This window comes from Drosophila pseudoobscura, chromosome 3, assembly GCF_009870125.1.
Source record: "Drosophila pseudoobscura strain MV-25-SWS-2005 chromosome 3, UCI_Dpse_MV25, whole genome shotgun sequence".
Lineage (NCBI taxonomy): Eukaryota > Metazoa > Arthropoda > Insecta > Diptera > Drosophilidae > Drosophila > Drosophila pseudoobscura.
Genome location: NC_046680.1, coordinates 22,244,647 through 22,264,512, shown reverse-complemented (window position 1 = coordinate 22,264,512; position 19,866 = coordinate 22,244,647). Strand labels below are relative to the sequence as shown.

General features: G+C 44.5%; 1 protein-coding gene across 1 annotated transcript; it reads right to left on the bottom strand.

Annotated features, from left to right (window-relative positions):
- Positions 1–1,292: 1,292 nt before the first annotated feature.
- LOC6899070 (uncharacterized) lies at positions 1,293–18,884 on the bottom strand. The gene is made up of 2 exons (XM_002138958.4): positions 18,135–18,884; positions 1,293–4,392 (listed from the first exon to the last, which is right to left on the bottom strand). The coding sequence occupies exons 1-2, from the start codon at positions 18,519–18,521 to the stop codon at positions 3,859–3,861; spliced, it is 921 nt and encodes a 306-aa protein (XP_002138994.1). The 5' UTR covers positions 18,522–18,884; the 3' UTR covers positions 1,293–3,858.
- Positions 18,885–19,866: the final 982 nt, after the last annotated feature.

The window sequence follows — 19,866 nt, the reverse complement described above, 5'->3', positions numbered from 1 at the left end:
GCTTAACAGTCTCCGGACTTAACAGAAAAATAAGAAAAAAAAATAGGGTAATGAGGAAACGGAAATTGCTGCCGGAAGTCGGAGCCCAGGCAGGAGACGGAAGCTCATTTTGCAATATTCACAGACGACTGATTTCGATTTCTAGCAGCGCCTTTTTCCCTGGGCTTACACCATGAATTGTAAATTGATTGAGGCGCCCCCAAAAGAAGGTCCTGCAATATTCGTTTGTCCGTTTCACATCCCGGTTATAGTCATCATTAATAATGGTGGCTGAGTGAAGGGGGTATGAAGAAAACTGATTAAAGGAAATACGTTTTGAACGTTGCTCTTTGAGCCGTGCCAAGTGTAACCTTTGGAGGATGCAACAAGATATAAGAAATGCAATGTTTCTAAGATGACCTTCTCTTCTGGCCTTCTGTTTCTTGCTGAATATTTTCCATTTGCACCTCAAGAATTTACCATTTCCATTTCTGGATTTGACTCAGTTCTCCTTGACGTTGGTTGCTCTGGAATTTCCCCCGCTTTAATGCTAGGCCATGCCTTTCTGAAGAGCCACCAAGGGCCTGAGCCGTTTGTCTGCCAAGGCAACAAAATGGTTGTGCGAAACGCTTCTGGTAAATGCTTCCATGTTGCCAAGTTCTCGTTTGTGAAGAGCTGTTCAAATAAGCACGAGCACGGGCAACGAGAGAGAGAGAGAGAGCTAGAAGGTGGGCTAGGTGCCCGACAGGTACGGGGTCAGGGATATGCCCAGAGACATGGACAGGAGCAGGAGCTGGAGCAGGCTGACGTTAGTTTCATTGTTGACATTCGCTGGCAAAGGCAGGGTGGAGCGGCTGAGAGTAGCTGGAAAAAAGGCAACAAAAAGCAATTAACTTGGCTTACATCTTTGTTGAAAGTAGAGACTCATGGCGCGATTTATGCCACCGGCACAACGGCTGCCGGTGCAGGTGTGAGTGTGGGTATCGGTGCGAAGAAGTCGCTGCAAAGCAGCATTCTTCCCCTTGACTTGGCTAACGAAACAAGAGTGAAGCGTGAATCTCGCGCAATGGTAAAAGTTAATGGCTTGCCCCACTTCAGGGGTTAGATCTCCCTTTGATTCTCTGGCAAATTGTGAAGGCAGCAGAGTACACAGTGTGTAGAGGAGTATGTGGTGTGGCACGTTCTACTCTGAAATAATATTGAGTATTGTATCCAAGATGTCCCCCGTGAAGACAACTTTCAAGCTTTGAACTCACCCTTTTCTACTCCCTGTAAAATCAATTTCAAAAGCAGTAATAAGCGTTCATCGATTTGTTGTCAGCTTTCTTTCTTTATTTTCTATGTTTTGATTTTCAGTATTCGGTATAATCTCTGTATTTTGAGTTCTGCCTCATTGTCCACTCCACTCAGGAGCAGAATTACTCTCCGGTGGCCAAGTATTTACCTTGAATATACATTTCCACCGCAGACTCAAATTGCATTTGTTGGCGCGTTTTTTATTTGATTCATACTTTTGCATCAATGTCAACATTTTTGATTTAAATTTGCATTTTTATTTTCATTTTCCAATCGATTTCCCTTTGATTTGATTTATATTTTCGCAATTTTGTTTGTCTACCAATTTTATCGTCATACTCGTACATACATATTTCTGCTACAATCTATATGTGGGTTTCCACATCGCTTATTTAAATACAAGCTTAATGTTAATGAATTAATTTTAAGCCCTTTGCGATTTGCTCACGTATGTAGATGGCCTAATTGGTTTTTGGTTTTTCATGTATCTGCAGCTTACGAATGTTAAATATCAATTAGTTTTTTGTTTAATTTCTACAAAAGAAGCTCATTGCGTGTTCTTGTGTTTATTATATATTTCATTTTCATTTGGGGGGTTTCAGCTTTAAGCCAGGGTCTGTTCTGTTTTCTGTTTCGAGCTAAAGCGCAGAAATGCATGCTACACACAGAGAGGGACACACCACACAGAGCATAGTACTAGAGTCTAGAATCTATCCATATGCAATAAATATATAGAACAATAGAGTAATTCTCAGTTTCTCGGTGTATTTGCTAATCAAAATGGACTCAAATATTTGCACATAATGCATTGTTTAATATTCGTATTCCTATGTAAATGTTCTGGATGAATCTGGCAGGTACCTGACACGTAAATATCAATTAGATGAGGATTGAAGTGGCGGGGGCGTCGGAGTGTCTGAAGCAAAATTATCGGATATCCATGGGGGGATTTTAAGAAGAGTTTTTTCCCCATTTGTCGCTTGCGTGTAAAGCGCCTAAAAGCGAGCTATGCAAACTACAGCAAAAATGTTATTGTATATGGAATACAATTATATATAAATACACACATATACACATATACATATACATATACATATATAGTTCTCGCAAAAAGGTTCAGCCTACACACATACAATATATAGATTTCATAAACTCTAGTTGTAAATATTCGACTTTTAAACTATGTATTCCTTAAACTACATACAGTGTTTTGGTTTTTAATTAGCTTTGGTTTTCGTTTATTTGTTTTTAACACTTAGGGTTCTTTGGCAACTGGAGCTTTGGCCTTGCCAATTGTTCTCTTGGCAATTTGTGCGCCAAAAGACTCCAATTATTGGACGAATTGTTGATATACGTTGCGTATTATGCTCAAAAGTGAGTGGATGAGGGGACAGAGCGACAGCACAAGTGAGAGTAGGGTCAGTGGTGAGTGGGTCGGTGATTGGGATGAGATAGTTACTCGTAGAGCTAGCTAAGCTTAGAAAGTGTGTGACAGTGCAAACATTGGACTGGACTTCCGAAGGACTGATGCCAGCCACTCAGCAGCAACAGAAGCAGCAGCACCTTTGTGGGGGGGATACTATATGGATATGGAATTCCATGTAAGTTGGAGTTGAATTTTCAAGCAGTTACCCCACAGAGTGAATACAATCATTTCCCGCTGCCTAGTGGCTGATGCCATCCCTTCAAGCTGTTGGCTTTTTTGCTCCTGTCTTTGCTTATATTTTAAAGCTTAAAGGCAATAAGTTGCGCAAACATGGCCGTTTAAGTACATATAAGAGTGTGTATGTATGTCGTAGAAGAGAGAGGGAGTACCCAGCCATCAAGCACATACACACACACACACACACACACAAGCACACCAGCGCACTTGCACACTTGCACACTTAGGTGCCGTGCCCCTAGTGGAGCACTCACAATCACATGCTTCGACAAGCACAAGTTTCAATTTGTTGCACTTTTTTGAGGAATTAAGTAGCTGCCCAAGCTCAAGTGCTGCAACTGTATGAGTGTGCTGCTGCTACTACTATGCGTGTGTGTGTGTTTGTGTGTGTTGGCTAAGCGGTTTAGTTTCATTTGGCATTTAACAGTTCGTTTTTCATGCGTTTTTTTATATATTTATTTTTTTGTAGTACACAACACTGAAAGCACACATAGAGTTTTTTTCTCGGTTTTGGTTTCGGTTTGGGGTTTCTGCTAAGTTTTTGCTGGCATTTCTCTAGAACATTTAGATAAAAATACAATTTACTCACTAAATACCCACAGAAGCGAAGTTCCAGTCGTCCCTTAAATATAGGCTAAATATACTCCCGCTGCGTAAGCTTGAGCTCATCTAAGTTTTCTCTTTCACTAGAATTAGGTTCCTTTATAGCCAAAGAGTTTAATCTATCATCGTGTTCAGGGCACTGCCTGAAGGTGTATTTCTTTTGATTTCGATTTGAGATTGCACAACAATTATTTCACACTACTTAATTGCTAAAAATTTTACAAAAATCGGGATCAAATCTAAACCAAAGACCGGATCACAATCACAAATGTGTGGGGGGTTGTAAAGGTTGGAATTGCAGTTGGAGCCAGGTTATCTTACGATTTGCTCAGATTGGACGGCGACGGCGGCCACTGCCGCTTGATGACGGCAAAGTGAGTCATCTGAAAGGTGTTTGTCAGCTGGCAGCGCCTCTCCACAAAGCCCGTGAGGCAGTAACCCATGTTGTAGTCCTCCATCGAGATGTTCGACGTCAGATACAGCTTGAACTCGTCGTTCCGCGCAGGCTGTGACTTGTCACAGCCCTTAGACCTGCTCCGAGAGCCTGTTGTTGCCGCCGCAGTGGTTGTTGCTCCTGCTCCAGATCCAGCAGATGTTGGAGTGGCAGCCACAGTTCCGGATGCTGCTGCTGCTGCCGATGCCGACGCCACTGGCGTGCTCCTGCCAAAGTGTCCGGCAATCAGCAGGGAACCCTGCTGCTCCAGTGGCAGCATTTGTGCCTTTGTCGCCCTACGCTGGGTGCCGGAGAACTCGACAATGCGGCACCGATTGGGCTGCCACCAGCAGGGCGTGATAGTCCAGTAGCTGGACGAGGCGGTGCGCGCCCAGCCCTCTTCAGGATAAAGCAATATCTGCAACGAAAGATGAATGAGACGATTGAGTTAAAGCGGAAAACAGAGAGAAGGACACTGAGATTCTCGGAGCGAGAGCCAATTGCAAATTGGTTTTCCGTGTCGCACTTTAATTGAAAATCGCAATTAAAATCGTGCAAATTGTTTGGCCATGATTTAGATTTCGCTTTACTATCCCGCCCGCATACACCTTTATCGAGTCCAGGCCGAAGTGTTTCTCATTAAGTTGACGGTCGTTGTTAACACGCTTAATTTGGTCAAAATAAACGAGCGTTAAATTAACATGGAATTGCTTTTGACGTTTTTATTGTGGCATATTTAGCACACACACAAACACAGTGACACCTCACTAAGGTGGACCATTTAAGGATGATAAATGCATTCTATTATATTCCCCTTTCCTTGAAGATAGTTTGATAGGTTTATCTTCTAGTGATATGCATGTCTGGATTTTTCCAGTTTTATCTCTTTATGGGGATTCCCTGTTTAAATACATCTACATATACATCTATGTATATATATATATCTTATCGCACTGACATTTTACCACTGCTGCAACCGCAACGGGATGTTTGCAACTGCAACTGCAGCAGTCTGCCAGCAACTACCACGTGTGGCATATGGTGGATTTGTCATCCGAAGGCCATAAATAAAATTCGTTAGTTAGTTTATCATTTGCCCAAATGGCAATCGAGGCCCCAGACCATGGTGCTTTGCGATTTTTTGTGCGGTTGTTTCTCAGTTCTAATTAATACACTCTGTCCATTTTAAATGCCAGATATTCCAAATATTTGTGCACAACAAGGCGTATGCTTAATACGCAGCAAGTAAGCCATCCACAGAGAGATTTTTGGGGAGGAAGCGAGCTAATCAAACGCTGAAGCTGGCTTCAAGGTTGCTCGGTAAATCACTAAGGGGAAATCTCAGGGAAAACTCCAAAGAATACTTGAACAAAAGAGAAATGGCGCAGAGGAGAACAAGAGAAAGGAGGTAGTACCCAATGGCCAATGGCCAATGGCCACCACAGCACCATAACCCACACCCGGAACAGAGCCTCGAGCAGGGCTGGGAGCCACATCAGCAGATGCTTTTGAAATTGAAGCGGCTGCAGTTGCAACCACGGGCTCTGCCCCAGGGGCTCCCGGGGTCTGCCTGCTTTGTTCCTCCTCTCTTTTCGGACTGCTACGCTTGTTACTGGTCTGTGGTGACTTTAAAATACAAAATAAAAAAGAACCCCTTTATTTCCTGGCCCCAGGTAAACTGTTCAAAATGAGTGCCTCACAGAAGCGCTTAAAAATGCATCAATTTGCCCTTTATTCACGCTTTAAAACAATCGTAGGCCAAAAAAAAAACAATGCCCAGGCAGATGCAGATGCGAAGGAGAATGCGGAGGATGGAAATGGGAAAAGCTTCGCCCGACACGGCACATTAAGTTCGAAATGAAAATCCTCTTCACCGTTAATGAAAATTAAACGATTTTCGAGAGTCGATGGCTCTGAATAAATACGAACGTGCATACACAGAGGCATTTTTTACAAATAGCTCAGGGTGTGATCTTATGATTTACGCAAGGATATGGAATATTCATTGATATATTTATATAAGGATCGATAGAATGGACGGTACCCCATATTTTTTGTGCATTCTTTAAATTCGGTACGAGGAATAAAACAGACTGTCAAGTAATCAAATGATTGTTCAGAATACGACATATTCTCCATTCATTAGTTTTCCACATCATTGCATTTCGTTCAACTTCATGAAATCTTCATAGTTCTCAATTGCACATGAAAAATCAAATTTGCTACAGAGCTGCCATCGTCTGTCTGCAAAGATGACACATAAATCGGCGGGTCCAACCGGAGGAACCGCCCTTTGAGCAAGCCAGGGCACGTGCTGTATATTTGTCAACTTGCTGCACATGCCACGCGATTGTGATGGCGATGGCGATGGTGAGTGGTGCCATGGAGATGGCTTCGCTTCCCTCAAATGGCGCACTCGTGTTTGAAAATTAGAAAAGAAAATAAGGAAAAATTTAACAAACGTTCAGCAGCATAGTCGTGGCCCCCTCGTAGAATCGGGATCCTTGGCGGTGTATGAGTTGCACGGGCTGCCTTAATAAGCTGCCAGAATACGCTAACTGAAGTCAAATGCGAGTAGGAGTCGCCATTGCATTATTCAAAGCTGCCAGAAGTGCGCGCTGCGAAATTGAAAATGCTGTGGCAGTTGCAGTGGCAGTGGCAGCGAGGACCAATGCACGCAACAAATCGCTTGCCACTATCAAGGGTCATAAAATCCTTCACTGCCACCCCGTTTTCCGTTGCACGTTCCACATTTTGCACTACTTCCGAGCACCGAGTACCCCATCTGTAGGGTGCGCGAATAGGATTCGTCGAAGGTGGGCGAAAAAAGCCAATTGGGGGGATTTCACTGTGAAAAATATAGGTGAAAAGTCCTTCGATATTCCCCATATTTCGGTATTTAATCAGTATATAATTCTTAGGATATTACAATGTTATATGAAAAATATAAATTTCTATTTATTAATTATTTATTTTAGTCTTAAATATTTTCAATTCTTTGTTATTTAATCAATCAAATCTTTCCCAATCTATGCGTATTGGTTTTAGCATGGTATTTTGATGATATATCTAGTATTTCTTTGGAATTCGGTAGCATGCCTTCTAGCATACACATAAAAGTAACCATTTACGCACAAACACACACACACTCCCCCACGAACACATCTGAAGAGAAGAGGGAGAGACACGTACACGCCGGAAAATCACTTCCGCTTTTGAGCTGCAACGTTGGCAATTTCGCAGCCACGGGCTAGGAAAGCAGAGTAGAGCAGAGGCGAGGAGATAAATGGGTCGCGGAGATGTGGCATAGGGGAGCACGGGGCAACCCACTCGTAGAGCAACGGGCATCAGGTGGCGAATGTCGTATGGCGGAATCGAAAACGTGGCAGAGAGACTGGGTCGTCGATTCCTTGGGCGCTTACTTGAGGCGTCCATAATCGATTTCTGGCACTGGCACTGGTACAGGGACTGGCTTCCTTCGTGAAATCGTTTGTTGACTTTGGGGTTTTTTATTGCGTGCCATTTTATTGCCACCACAATTCTCCACCTCCAACAGTATCCAAAGCAGCGCTCCGGCTCCCGGCTTGGGTTGGGATAGGTTCTGTTAGGTGACCCTCATCCTAGCTTGGCTTTCCAGCTTGCTCAGTAAATAAAAGTGCTTGGCTGCTTGGGTTCTTGGCTGGCTGCCGCCATTGTCAGCAATTGGCAACTTTGTCTATTAATTTGCTTAATGAGTTCAATGACAAATATTGAACGGCTGCAACTTAACAAATAGCTGCCAAGTTTTCCAGAGCCTTCAGACCGGGAGCTGGGGGCAAGGAGCACGGAGCACAGAGCACGGAGCACGGAGCCCTGAGCCGGCACAGAAACTTTTCTCATTTCGTTCGACGTTAATTAATTAAGTGCTGCCACAGACATTTCAACACTTTTGCCAGTCGGTCGGTCCATCAGTTCGTCCGGCATTCAGTCAGTCACTCAGTCGGCCCGTCACTCAGGCATCGACTCACTCATTACTTAGGCAAATTGTCTTTGTGTTTGTGCCTCTGCTTTGTATGTGTATATCTCTGGGCACTTCAACTTAATTACCCGCCTTATAAGTATGCTGCAGAGGACAGAGCAGGCCAGAGGAGGCACTCGATTCCAGCATAAGCTTGAAAATCAAAGCTTCAACACGATTGTCTGAGCACTCAAAGAGCCCACTCACCCCCACCCCCATCGACAACCACTCAGGGGCTGCAGCGCAGGGGCCACATCCCCTAACAAAGATTATAATGGATGAAGGCGAAGGGTGGCGAAAGTATTGGGCACTGCTGTAAGCAAGGAAGGGGATTAAGGATAGTCAAATAGTTTGCGGATCATATTTCCAGATTAAGAGTTTCTCAATTGAGACATGCCCAAGCCGTTAAGATTAGAAAACGATTCATTTTTTCTGATTTCTGAGTAGATTGAAAACAACAGAAAATACACAAAAGTATCTGCTTTCTATTATTTCTTTGCAGTTTCCTATCCTTAGGTACCATGAAACGAACAGTATTGCATTGATTAACAGCACAACACCTAGTCGATCAATAATGTTCTGCGAGTCTCCGCAGCAGCAGAGCTTTGTTTCATTCATTCTGGAGCGCGCCTTGAGCAAACTTCCGCTTGGTGTTCTTTTTTTAAGCCATTCTTAGGTGTACGGAAAAGCATTTCATGGCGGGCGGAAATTTAAGTTTTTCCATGGTTAAGAGTATTTTTGCACGCTGATTGTACAAATTATTTGCTGGCTTCGGCTTTCAATTTGCTTTGTTTTCAATTGGCAATGCCAATTGTATCTGTTATTTCTGTTTCAACCCCATTGCCATCTTGTCTTGCCAAAGTCCAGGTTCATTCTGGCATCAGGACAGGGTTCAAGGGTTTTGGACCGGATCGGCGTGGGTGGTCGGGAAGGAGAAAGGTTGGTAAAAGTTTTAATAAGTTGCTCATTAGCACAGAAAATGAGGCCGGCGAGGCGGCAGCAAGACAAAATAATTTACACGCCAACATCCGTTGCAATTAAACTGCAAAAGGGAAAACTTAAATTTCAGGGCACGGCAGTGCCTTTGGCAGCTTTGGTGTCTTAGCCAGAACCATGTCCGTGCCCCCGTATCTTGGCCAAGTTTATGGCTTGCTCTGTAAATGGAGATGGAGATGTCAACGGATGCCGGGGCTCAGGAAGAAACGAAACTTTTCTTTGGCCCAACTTGGGCCGCGAGTGCCTCGTATTTTCTAAATTTAATGAGTTGTATTACGAGCAACTTAAAGAGAGGAGTAGCTCTCTGTCGGAGGCACAGCCACAGCCATAGCTTGGTGTAAACTTGTACATGGCAAAGTTTGTGGATACCGCCTCCGGATCTCGCCGCCCCGCATGATGCCACCTCGCCTTGTGGCAGCTCCAGTAATGCACAAATTAAAGTTCTTTGCCAAACTACAGGCGGCAGAGGCTAAAAACTTTCCTCCTTGCTGCCAGTTGACATGTTGAGGCGCACAAGGATATGCGTAGCTACAAATTTGATATGTTAGACAAGTCCTGGTGTTCTACACACGCCACCGTCACAGCCACCGTCACCGCTGCGGGGCAGCCTGCCTCTCTGTGGCGGCTGCTGCTCTGCAGCACCATGGGCGATAAGTGCAGTAAAACTTTGCGGAAGGAAATAGAGAAGGAAATATTGACATAACAAGCAGAGAATTACAGAGTTAATGCTGGGGGAAACAGAGATATGGGTTTTGGCTGGATGTAAATGATATTATTTTTAGTAGAGGATGAATTAATCTGGGACTATCTATTTGGAAAGAATCTGAATGAATGAGTAGGAAAAAATAATACAGTTTGCCTTTGAAAAATCTAATTTACGAATCTCTTTAAATCCATGTTTACTTTCTCTCATCCTGTATCGAATTTATTTCCAAGGAAGTAATGTTTTCAGAGATAAACCTCTTGCAAAAGAACTGACTGAGAAAGATAGATATTTTTTCAAGAAATATTATATTGGGAGGCAACAAACAGGTTTTCGTTTCAATCCCGTATCTTCGTAGGGTTTCAACTGCCATGCATTTTCATTTTATTAATTTCCTTGAGAGATTTCCGTACCGCGCCAAAATATTGCTGACTCCCAGCCACATCGAATGTGTGGTGTGTTTTCCCTCCACTGCCTGGATGGCTCCGTGGCTCCTTGGCTGGGCTTTGCCGGTGTAAAAGATTAAGCACATTTATGTGACAAGTGCGACATCAGCAGAGGCAGCGACAGCGAGGGGCAGGCTAAGTGGCAGAAGGATGAGCACGCGAGGCAGGATTGCCACGCATGCCACGCATGTGCCACAATTTAAAGTTGGGCACTAATGAAATTTGAGCTCCTGCGTGGAAATGAATGAAAGGCAGCTGCAACTTAAAAGTATGCACGACAAGACCAAAAATGGCTGGAACCAGTCCTGGCCCGATGCTTTTTGAGCTCTGGCTTCAAAGTTGCCAGAAGTTGGAGAGAGTTCTGGTCTTGTCAAGGGTAAGAAGCAGGTAAAGCGGTGCATTTCTGTGAGATGGCTCTACTTGAGACTACTTGCGCATTGAATACAAAGCACATAGCTTGTCTCATTAGGGGCACCGGAGAGCAGCCCCAATGGTCCCCGTCACGCTCCAAGTCACAAAGTGAGCCTAAAACTGAATGGTCCCCCTGCCACAAACTGAAAACTTTGCAACTTCTGCCAGCTCACCGAACAGAATAGCTCATCAATAAACCATTTGTGCGATACTCCACACAGCACAGAGGAGGGCAAAGCAGGGCAGGGCAGGGCAGGAGAGGCCAGGTCATGGCATGACCTTACCCACTGGGAATCGGAAACAGCTTTGAGCCAGATATCCTAGTGGATACAAAATGGTAAGCCCACCAGCGACTGCTTCTCGCAGTTTCGCTTATTCACTTTGCCATTCATACTCGTACTCGTAATCATACTCCGGTGCGGATTCGGATTCGTATGGAGGTTGGGATGGGGAATTGAGTAGCATAAATCAGGGACGGACGGACGGAAGCAGTCCAAGAAATGGGAAATCCCCATCCGAGCCTGTAAATCTCCAGCATCTGTGCGCTTTTTTCATTGGCAATCAACGCATCAGCGGGAAAATGTTTCTTTCAATTATTTTTAATGAGAGATGACTCCGTCGTCCTGCCGCTTAGAGGGAGCAAGTCTCTCGAAAATAGCATGGCATGCAACATGTTGAGCGTGTAATGTACGGCACTGTCTAACATGCGAAATGAAATGAAAATTTAATAAAATAAAAGTATACGACTCCGCTCAGTTCCAGCCAAAGACGTTTGCCGTAAATGAAGATATACGCCAGCCGGGCGTATGAGTAATATGCGCAAATATGCGCATAAAATAAAGCAACTTGTAGCAATTTCCCCTTGCGCGCTCCCCGGTCCCCGGCTACCCCTAGGGGCAGGGACTGACTGCCACTCTTCCACTCTGCCACTTCGCCATCGCTGGGCTCCGCTCTTACTTCGTCGTCGGCTTCGGCTCCTTGTGTTTAATTTAGGCAGCCATAAACGTAATGCGGAGGGACCTCAAGTACGGGTATGCGTACTTGTACACGAGACTCTGAAGCGAACCGTATTTATATGGCGCTACATAAAATAAAAAAAAAAACCGGTATAAACCTTCCCCTTGCCCCATTTCTTACCATCCATCCTGTTTTGTGTTTCATTTCCGGAGCATGGCTAACATAAAATAGAATTTTATTTCAGTCAGCTTTAAAGACAGGGAAATTGCCTTTCGTTTCATCGAAGACATTAGCCCATTAAACGGTAAGATATTTCCGTAGCTACATATATGTAGGAGAATGATAGCTTTCTCTCCAATTCCTTGTGAGTGCAACCCATTTCCAATCATTGAGTTTCGAGCCCCTATCACTGTTTGTGCCTCCGCCCTTAGAAGACGCCCGCTGCGACCCGGTTGTCCCATTGTGCGATGGGATGTGAGTGCTCGACATCAAAGGCATGCCATCGTCCTGTCCCGTGAACCCTGCGACCGTGTGTCCTTGGCTGCCAGCATGTTAGCATATCAGCGATGCCATCCATCAAATATGACTCGGGGGGTGTCATACTTCGCGTCGCGTGCCTTATACAAGCGAGTATGTACTCGGATGAAGGCTCTCTACAACTGGCAATGGCGCTGACTCTGTGCTGTCAAAATTTGCAAAAGGAGAGGCTCCTGGTTTCTAGCATTCCACCCCAACCCATCTCTATCAAACCATTTTAGAGCCCCTTGATGGTGCTCGTCGAACCCGATACTCACTTGGGTGAGCATCAAAATTGTAGCCTATTTTGTTGTCTACTTCATTGAGTTGCCCCTCATACGCACGCCCACAGACCAGACCCAGTAGGAGATAATAAATTGAATTAAATTGGGGAGGTTTCCACTTGTGGGTAGAGTACATAGATAGAAAGCCTTGCTTAAGGGAAAAGTCGGTTTAATTTTCGGCACAAATGCCTTTTTAATTCTTCTATTTTCTGCTGGTTGGTACATCGACAAGTCCTGGATTCGTGTTGCTGACAAAGTCAAAATATTGTTGACAGCACATGTGGCGGCATACTCGTATGAAAAAGAAATTGTTTCCTCTTCTGGCTCTGACCCTGGATCTTGCTCTGACTCTGGTCTTGGCAGCCTCTACGGGCTAATCAAGTGGCAGCTGTGTGCATGGCATGTGCCTGGATATGTGGATATGGGGATGTGATAGGAGAGCGAATGTGTGCCAGGAATATGTAGACATAACTGAGAGGAGTGCCAATACTTGTGGATTTGAGGTTGTACACGAGAGCTATGCCAGCAACAGGGATCCACCTGCATTGTGGCATCTACACTTTGCTTGGTCTTCAGCTTACACATAATTTAATATTTCACTTTTGGTAGAGTGTAGTGTAGTGTGTGAGTTACTCTTGCTTTAGTTTCAATTAAATTTAAGCTCGGCTTAGAGCGTGGCAAAAGGCATAGCACACATTTCAGGGCCACACAGCAGGGCTAAATAGATGCAACAATAATTAACTGCATCCAAGGACCAGCATCTGCGCCAGGGGAATATGAGGCGAGGAACGGTAAAAGGAGCTAGCCCAGACAGCACAGTACTTTCCTCTCCCCTTCCCCAACCACTCTTCTGACCAGCTTAACTTGGCATTAACGCAATTTGTCACAGCAGAGCAGACACCAGAGCCGACAGCTTAGCCAGCTTCCAAAAAACTTTGGACCTCCCCAAAAATATACAGAAAACGAGAGAAACATTTTTTTGTTTATATATAAGCAGACCTATATGTATGCTGTAAGTATGTGTACGAATGTCTATGTTTTAGCTACGTAAAAAGGAGGGAAAAAATGGAACATTGAGCTGACAGGTGAAATGAAATTGCGTGGGCTGCATTTACACATTATTCTGACGCGGCTTTTACTTCAGCCTCAGTTCCATTCCCATTCTCAAAACTACACCTTGGGAGGATCCTATTGAAAATGAAAAATAGTAGAAAGCTGGAAAAAATTCAAGAAAAAAACGATATATGTGTACGGATACTCGTCGACACCCATTTCCCAACAATGAAACGGCAATGGAAAATGTGGTTTAAACAATACCGAGCCGGTGAGCTCTCGAAGGGGTTTAACAATGAAAGACAGGCAGGAGGAATGGAAAAGGAAAAGGTGGAGGGATGGTAAGTCTTGTTTTTAACTCCAAATTGTAATCTTGGGGAGGGCATACGTCTGTGGCAAAGAGAGAGAGTAGTCAGAGTAGAGTGGATTTCCATTCGATGAAAAGTACTTAATTGGGATTTCAAATCTGTGGGGAATATTTTGAGGAGCTTAGAGATTCCAATATGAATTATTTTAGCAATTACTTAAATTATATTTGAGGGTAAAGTTTTACTTTGATTCTTAGTTTCAATACCAACAAGTTTTCTTCTGGGATTATTTTAAAATTTAATTTTACCTCGTTAAAGTCCCCTCTGGATTTACCTCGTGCCACATAAATCTGTACAGATTTCCTTGGATTGGTCTTGCCCATGTTGCGTCGTAACAATTACAAAGCCTGCCACTCAGTTGCTCATTGATGGCTTAAAGCTGGCAGTGCCACTGCCACATCGCGTGTCCCACCCCGTGCGCCTGTTGGCCAGCAGCTGCAGTGGCTGCTGGGAATTAGAATGGAGCAGCAGCAAATCGCCTTACCAGCTTGTGGGAAAACCCTAATAAACCAGCAAGAAAGTGCACAGTTAAGTCTTCTGCTGCTGTTTCCCCTACTGGTGATGCTGCCTCCTTCAATGGCAGTGGCACGCCTCTTCTCAGAGAAGCCACCGAAGCAGGCGTTGACTTCAACTTTGACCAGAGCGATTTAAATCAGTGCCTGGGCATATAAATTTAAGAATGCTCCGCTCTCACTTATCCAAGTCCATGACTTTGGGTTAGGCATTTGCCAGTCTCTGGCGATGAGTCAGAGTTAGCTATGGGTGGGATGGAATGGGGAATAGGGAGGAGCCACTGCTGTGCCTTTTATGCCCGCCAATTTCAGCCTGTCTCCGGCTCTGGAGCTACGGCTGCTGGTGCCTCCTCTTCTTGCTACAAATCATGATAATAAATTCCAATTTTATTTAGTCAGTGAGGCGGCAAAGCACCCTTGTCATCGTCATCGCCATCGCCATCGGGGAAACGGCAACGGGAGGCATCCAAATAAAGGCAACCGCTTCATCTGCTTGCCCCTAAAAAAGGGTCCTGTACCCCTTCTACTGGCTGCCATCCTCTCTCTATATAATATATAGTATATCTCTCTCTGTGTTTCAACTACTTGGATTAACGGTTCATTTTTATGACTTTTTATTTTATATAAAATATTGTACGTTCTACACTCGGCATTCAGCTTTCCGCTTTCTGCTGTTTGGGATTTCCTTTTCAGCACTTCGCTCAAAAAGAATTGCGGCTGAAAATTCACTCTTGAATTGACTTGGCCTGTTTAACTTTTGGTCAGACATAATCATGCCTGATTATAATGAATAGTTCTGGTCTGACTACGAACAAAAATTATAAAAGGCGAAGGCTCACCATCGGAGCCCACAGATAGAAGAGAGCAAGGAGGGGTAGGAGCCAGAGGCAGAGACAGGCATGACCGACTGGCCATCAGGTCATCAGTCAGTCTGTGCAGACTGTACTGGACCGCAAAGCTTCTGGTTATTCCTTCTGCATTTCCGCCTTTAGCCTGTGTAGCTGCCCCTGATTGTGGCAGCATCAGCATCAGCAGCCAAAACACATTAGCAGCGTGCTAAAAATGTCGCACAGCTCAGTCGCCCCAACGCACACAGCGCAAAACGAGGGTCGATCCTACACTAGATATTCTAGTTTCGGTCGGAGCGGTAAAATATTTGGATTTATGGTTGGTTTTACAGGAACAATTGGAAGTATTTTCTTCTTCTGGGGTCAGGCTGTTTATTATCGTTTTTAGACATAAAATATTCCTGGTTTTTTATATTTTCATTTAAATGCTTCAATCTCTCATATTTTCTTGAGAAGTTTGTGGGTAGACTCTCGTTTGTTGGTGACTGACCAGGCTAAGAGCTCTCTTTTTTTTCTCCGAGCTGGGTTGACAGGACATGTGGCAGTTGCCAGTTTACAGAGCCTGCCCCGTACCAAACACACGCTCTATCTCTCTCTCTCTCTCATGCTTTCCTCTTGGCTGTGGCTCTTCATTGCCTGTTGGCAATTACAACGTTGCAATGTTGATGGCATTTTTCTTCCCTTTTTTATGCATATGTATGCACAGATAGACACATATATATGCACGAGTACGAGTATGTTCAATGCCCCCGGACAAGGAGCAGCTTTCATACATACATATAACTATGTTCAGAGGAAAAGCAAGGGTTACAGAGGAGGGGCAGATAGGAGGAAAGTGGCTGGTCATTTCCGCTTTGCTTCATGAGGCCCTCCATACTAGTATAATAGACTTTCTATGATTGAGCACTCTCCGAGCTTGATTGCAATTACCTTTGTGGTTGGGCTTACTTTTGATACGATACGTCTATGGAATTATGACATTAGGTCAGAACAGGACTGCCCTAATTGGAATATAATTCGAATAGAGTATGTTTGAGTGTTTTTATACTTAGCACTGGCCATGAACTAATTGTGTGGAAGGGAAAAGTACAATAGAACGACACATACATAAATAATAGTAGAGACATTAATTGTGCTCTGCATATATAAATATCATCCCACTTTCTCACCTTATAAGCTCAGCTATGGACGTACCAAAGTACATATTACAGCATTATCGCATTTGGTTAGAAGGATAAATCCATTCCCCCCACCATAGGAATACCTCAATGTAGCATTATACGAGAAGTATCCATTCATCCGAGGGTGGATTTTCTCTTTTCGGGGGGTTGCAATTGGATAAAAACAAACAGTTTTTTATCTCAACTTGGCCATTGCTTCATTAAAAAATCGATGCCTGGGGGTTCGGTGCAAACCACCCTCTGTTTCGAGCCATCGAAGGAGTACAAAAGAGTTAATGCGATTGATTGTCAAAGGAAGTGCCAGAGAGAAAGCAGAACAGAGAGGAGTACAATACCAGTTTTGGATTCGATTGAATTCAACTAGAGCTTCCTTGCTCCTAATGCAGACACATGCAAAAGGCGAACTGTTGTCATCGGACTCTGGTGCTAATGTCCTCTGGCATTGTTGCAGTCTTTAGTCCAGAAGCAGTACCAAGGACCAGGACCAGGACCAGGACCAGGACTGTGGACTGTGTTGCAAAATGGACTGAAATTGATGATGTCACTTGATAGGGCGTGGGGGTTTTTCATTTTTCACTTCTCGCATGCACTCCTCAAACCAAAAACCCCATTCTCGAGCTGCCAGAGCCTTCGTGTTCGTGTTGTTTAACAAATTCATCCTGTTGCTTGCGCTTCAGTGCGTGCCTAGGAGCCAGAGATGGCCTGCACATGCTATTGTCTATCTGCCACTGGGGCGTCGGGCGACTCTACATGTGGAACAATGCCTGAAATGTGCATTCGACACACATACGTATGTATACTCGTATTCGAATTCGTACTTGCTTTTGTATTCGTATCTGAATATGGTCCTTTTCTCTGTTTTCGGAAACAGGCACGAACGGAGGCAGATCCATTATTGTGCATCGACCTGTTTGATTGGCTTTTCTTATTGCAAGTTTTTAATTAGTCTGCAGAGTGTGGGGCCGGCTGAAGAGGGGATAGGGCTGTGCCATGCGGCAGAGTGTTTGTCCTTTGGCGCATTAAACAAAACGAAATATTTCATAAGCACATTGCGCTCTCGCCACAATGCCCCAAATGATTTATATGCAAAGTGGTATAAGCAGACAAAAGTGTGTGCCTTCCTCTGCCCTCTCTTTTCCAGCTCCTCTCTGACCCACTCTCACCTAGGCCGACAAGCCAAACAAAACAAAACGGTGGAAATCGAGTAAACTTCACTCCGCTTCACTCCATAGCTTTGGCTACAAATTTTCCAAAAATGTATAACAATGGCTCACACACACACTACAGCACACTCTAACACATGCATAAGTGTATGCAGGGGAAAATGTTGAAAAGAGCAGAGCCCACCCCCCGTGGCCACGTTTTGGCCACGTTACGGCTGAGTAGCTCTTAGCTTAGGGTCCCGGCTCTTGGCCCAACAATGTAACCAGGAGACTGTAAAATTTATGCACTTTTGAGGATTGCCGAAAAAGGATGCGAGAATGATTGGAAATCTCTCAAGATCTTCACAGACCGAGAACAATGGGAGCCGCGGGAGATTTACTTTATTTAAGATGGTAAATTCAGTCCATCTAGCGACGCTATTAAATCTCCTCAAATCTGTAAGTCTATCCTCATATCTATCTCTATTTTCTATCTCTGTAGATCTCTTCAGTCTCCTCCTCAAAATGTAACTAGAATCCACTCTGATTATTCCCTTTCAACCCAATTGAAGCCATTGAATCTCAAGTTCTGCTTGATGTATGCAAGACCTTTGAGTAATTCATTTTCTTTTCACTAAATCACCATTTCTTTGTGCTGTGAATCTTATGCGAAATGCTCTGCTATTCGTTGATATTGGCAGAGAAACCACCACCACCACCGCCCCACCCGTTCCTGTGGCACTCACCTTATTGGAATTTCCATTGAATTTCAATAGCTTCTTGCAGGACTTGCCGCGACTCTCGAAGTAGATTTCCTGTGGCGTCCGTCGGCGTCGCTGTCCGGATGCAGTGGCCGCCTTGCAGTGCAGTTGAGACGAGAATGGAGCGCTGCTGTGGCACTCGCTGCCTGCCACCGAATGCGTTGCCTTGTGGCGATTAACACAAAAGAGGCGACTCAAGATGCCGCAACACCCGCTCGGCGGCGCCGAATAGGATGCTGTTGCTGCCTCAGTTCCTGTAGTGGCTGCTGCTGCTGCTGCTATTGTTGCTGTTGAATTGTTGTTGGAACAGCGGGCGGATATGGTCATTAGGTTGCCATTGTGGCGTGTCTGGCGATTAACATCCATTTCCATGTTAGCCGGCAACAGAACTGTTGCCTGCTTCTCAGCGTCTTCCGCTGTGGACGCCTATTTCTAGAAATTTTTCAGTTGGTTTGATATTTTCGGTTGCGGCTGTCTATCTGTCTATATAAATATTTGTCTGCGTCTTCCTCTCGAAGGATAAATGTCTCTGTTTGACTGTTGTTGTTTAACTGGTGAAACACTTGGCGCCCTTACACCTACAGGCACACACACACTCAGGCAGAGAGAGGCACGCGCTTACGTACGCTCTCCCACACAGGCAGGACACCAACGGACACGGAAATGGAAGCCAACCAACGCGTCGTGCTTGGCCGAGGACAGCAGGCCAACTGATAGCAGACGCTGGCCGCAGCCAGCTTTGCTACGTAGCGTTGCCAGATGGCCACAATAATGAAAGAGAGGGAGGGAGAGAGCGAGAAAGAGAGAGACGCTGACTAAGAGAGAGACTGCGCAGGACATCTCGCTCTCCCTCTCTCTCTTGTGGAACATGAATCACCTTGTGTGTGAATGAATGAAGCAAAGTTATTACCGCCGCTCATTCTTTTTGAAGGCTGTGTTGTAGCTGTTGTTGCTTCTATAGTTTTTTTCTGTTTACGTTTCCCAGGGTCAAAGTTGTAGAGGATTTCCCCTAATGCTTGTAATTGTTTGTGCTGCGGCAGCCACATCTCCCGCCTCATGTTAGGCAGTGTAATAGGAGTATGAATAGGAATGGGTAGCAAATGAACTGTGTGGTAATATCACTTGAAACGCATTTCATGCTGAAAAGTAAAACAACATATAATTCATATAATTCATATATATAATTCATGAAAGTCGCACCCCTGACTGATTTGTACGACATTGTCATGTTCTCTAGAAATATTCTATGGAAATATCATTCTGATAGATTGATCTCCGACAAGTGAAAAAATTAAGTTCCCTAGCTAAGTCCATTCCCAAAGTATCATAAAGTTGGTAGAGTGTTACCAAAAACCACTTCATTTCGGCTAGATATGGCCGAAAACAAGGGACTGACGAGCAAGCGCACTGTGTTTGTCGTGTGTGTGCTTACTGGGGAGACTGTGTCCATGACTGTGAGTGCTCTCTGCTCTAGACGTAATTTCAATGTTTCAACGTAATCTTTGATTTGATTATGCTGTTGAGCTGCCTCCCCAAGAGCCAGAGACCATAGAGCATGTTTGTGAGTGTTTGTCTGTGCTATATCCCCCTATTTGTGTGTGCGTGTGTGTGTGTCTGGATCACTTCCGGCAAAAGCTATAAACGGATTATAAAGTAATTTAATGCTTTTTGTTGTCTGCCCTGGCAAGTGGGGGATGCTATTACACTGCATATCGTA

Coding starts and splice junctions, on each gene's coding strand:
- LOC6899070 (XM_002138958.4), bottom strand. CDS start 18,521: ATGGAAATGGATGTTAATCGCCAGACACGCCACAATGGCAACCTAATG. Junction 4,393..18,134: donor TCAATGGAAATTCCAATAAG/GTGAGTGCCACA, acceptor CTTTCGTTGCAG/ATATTGCTTTATCCTGAAGA.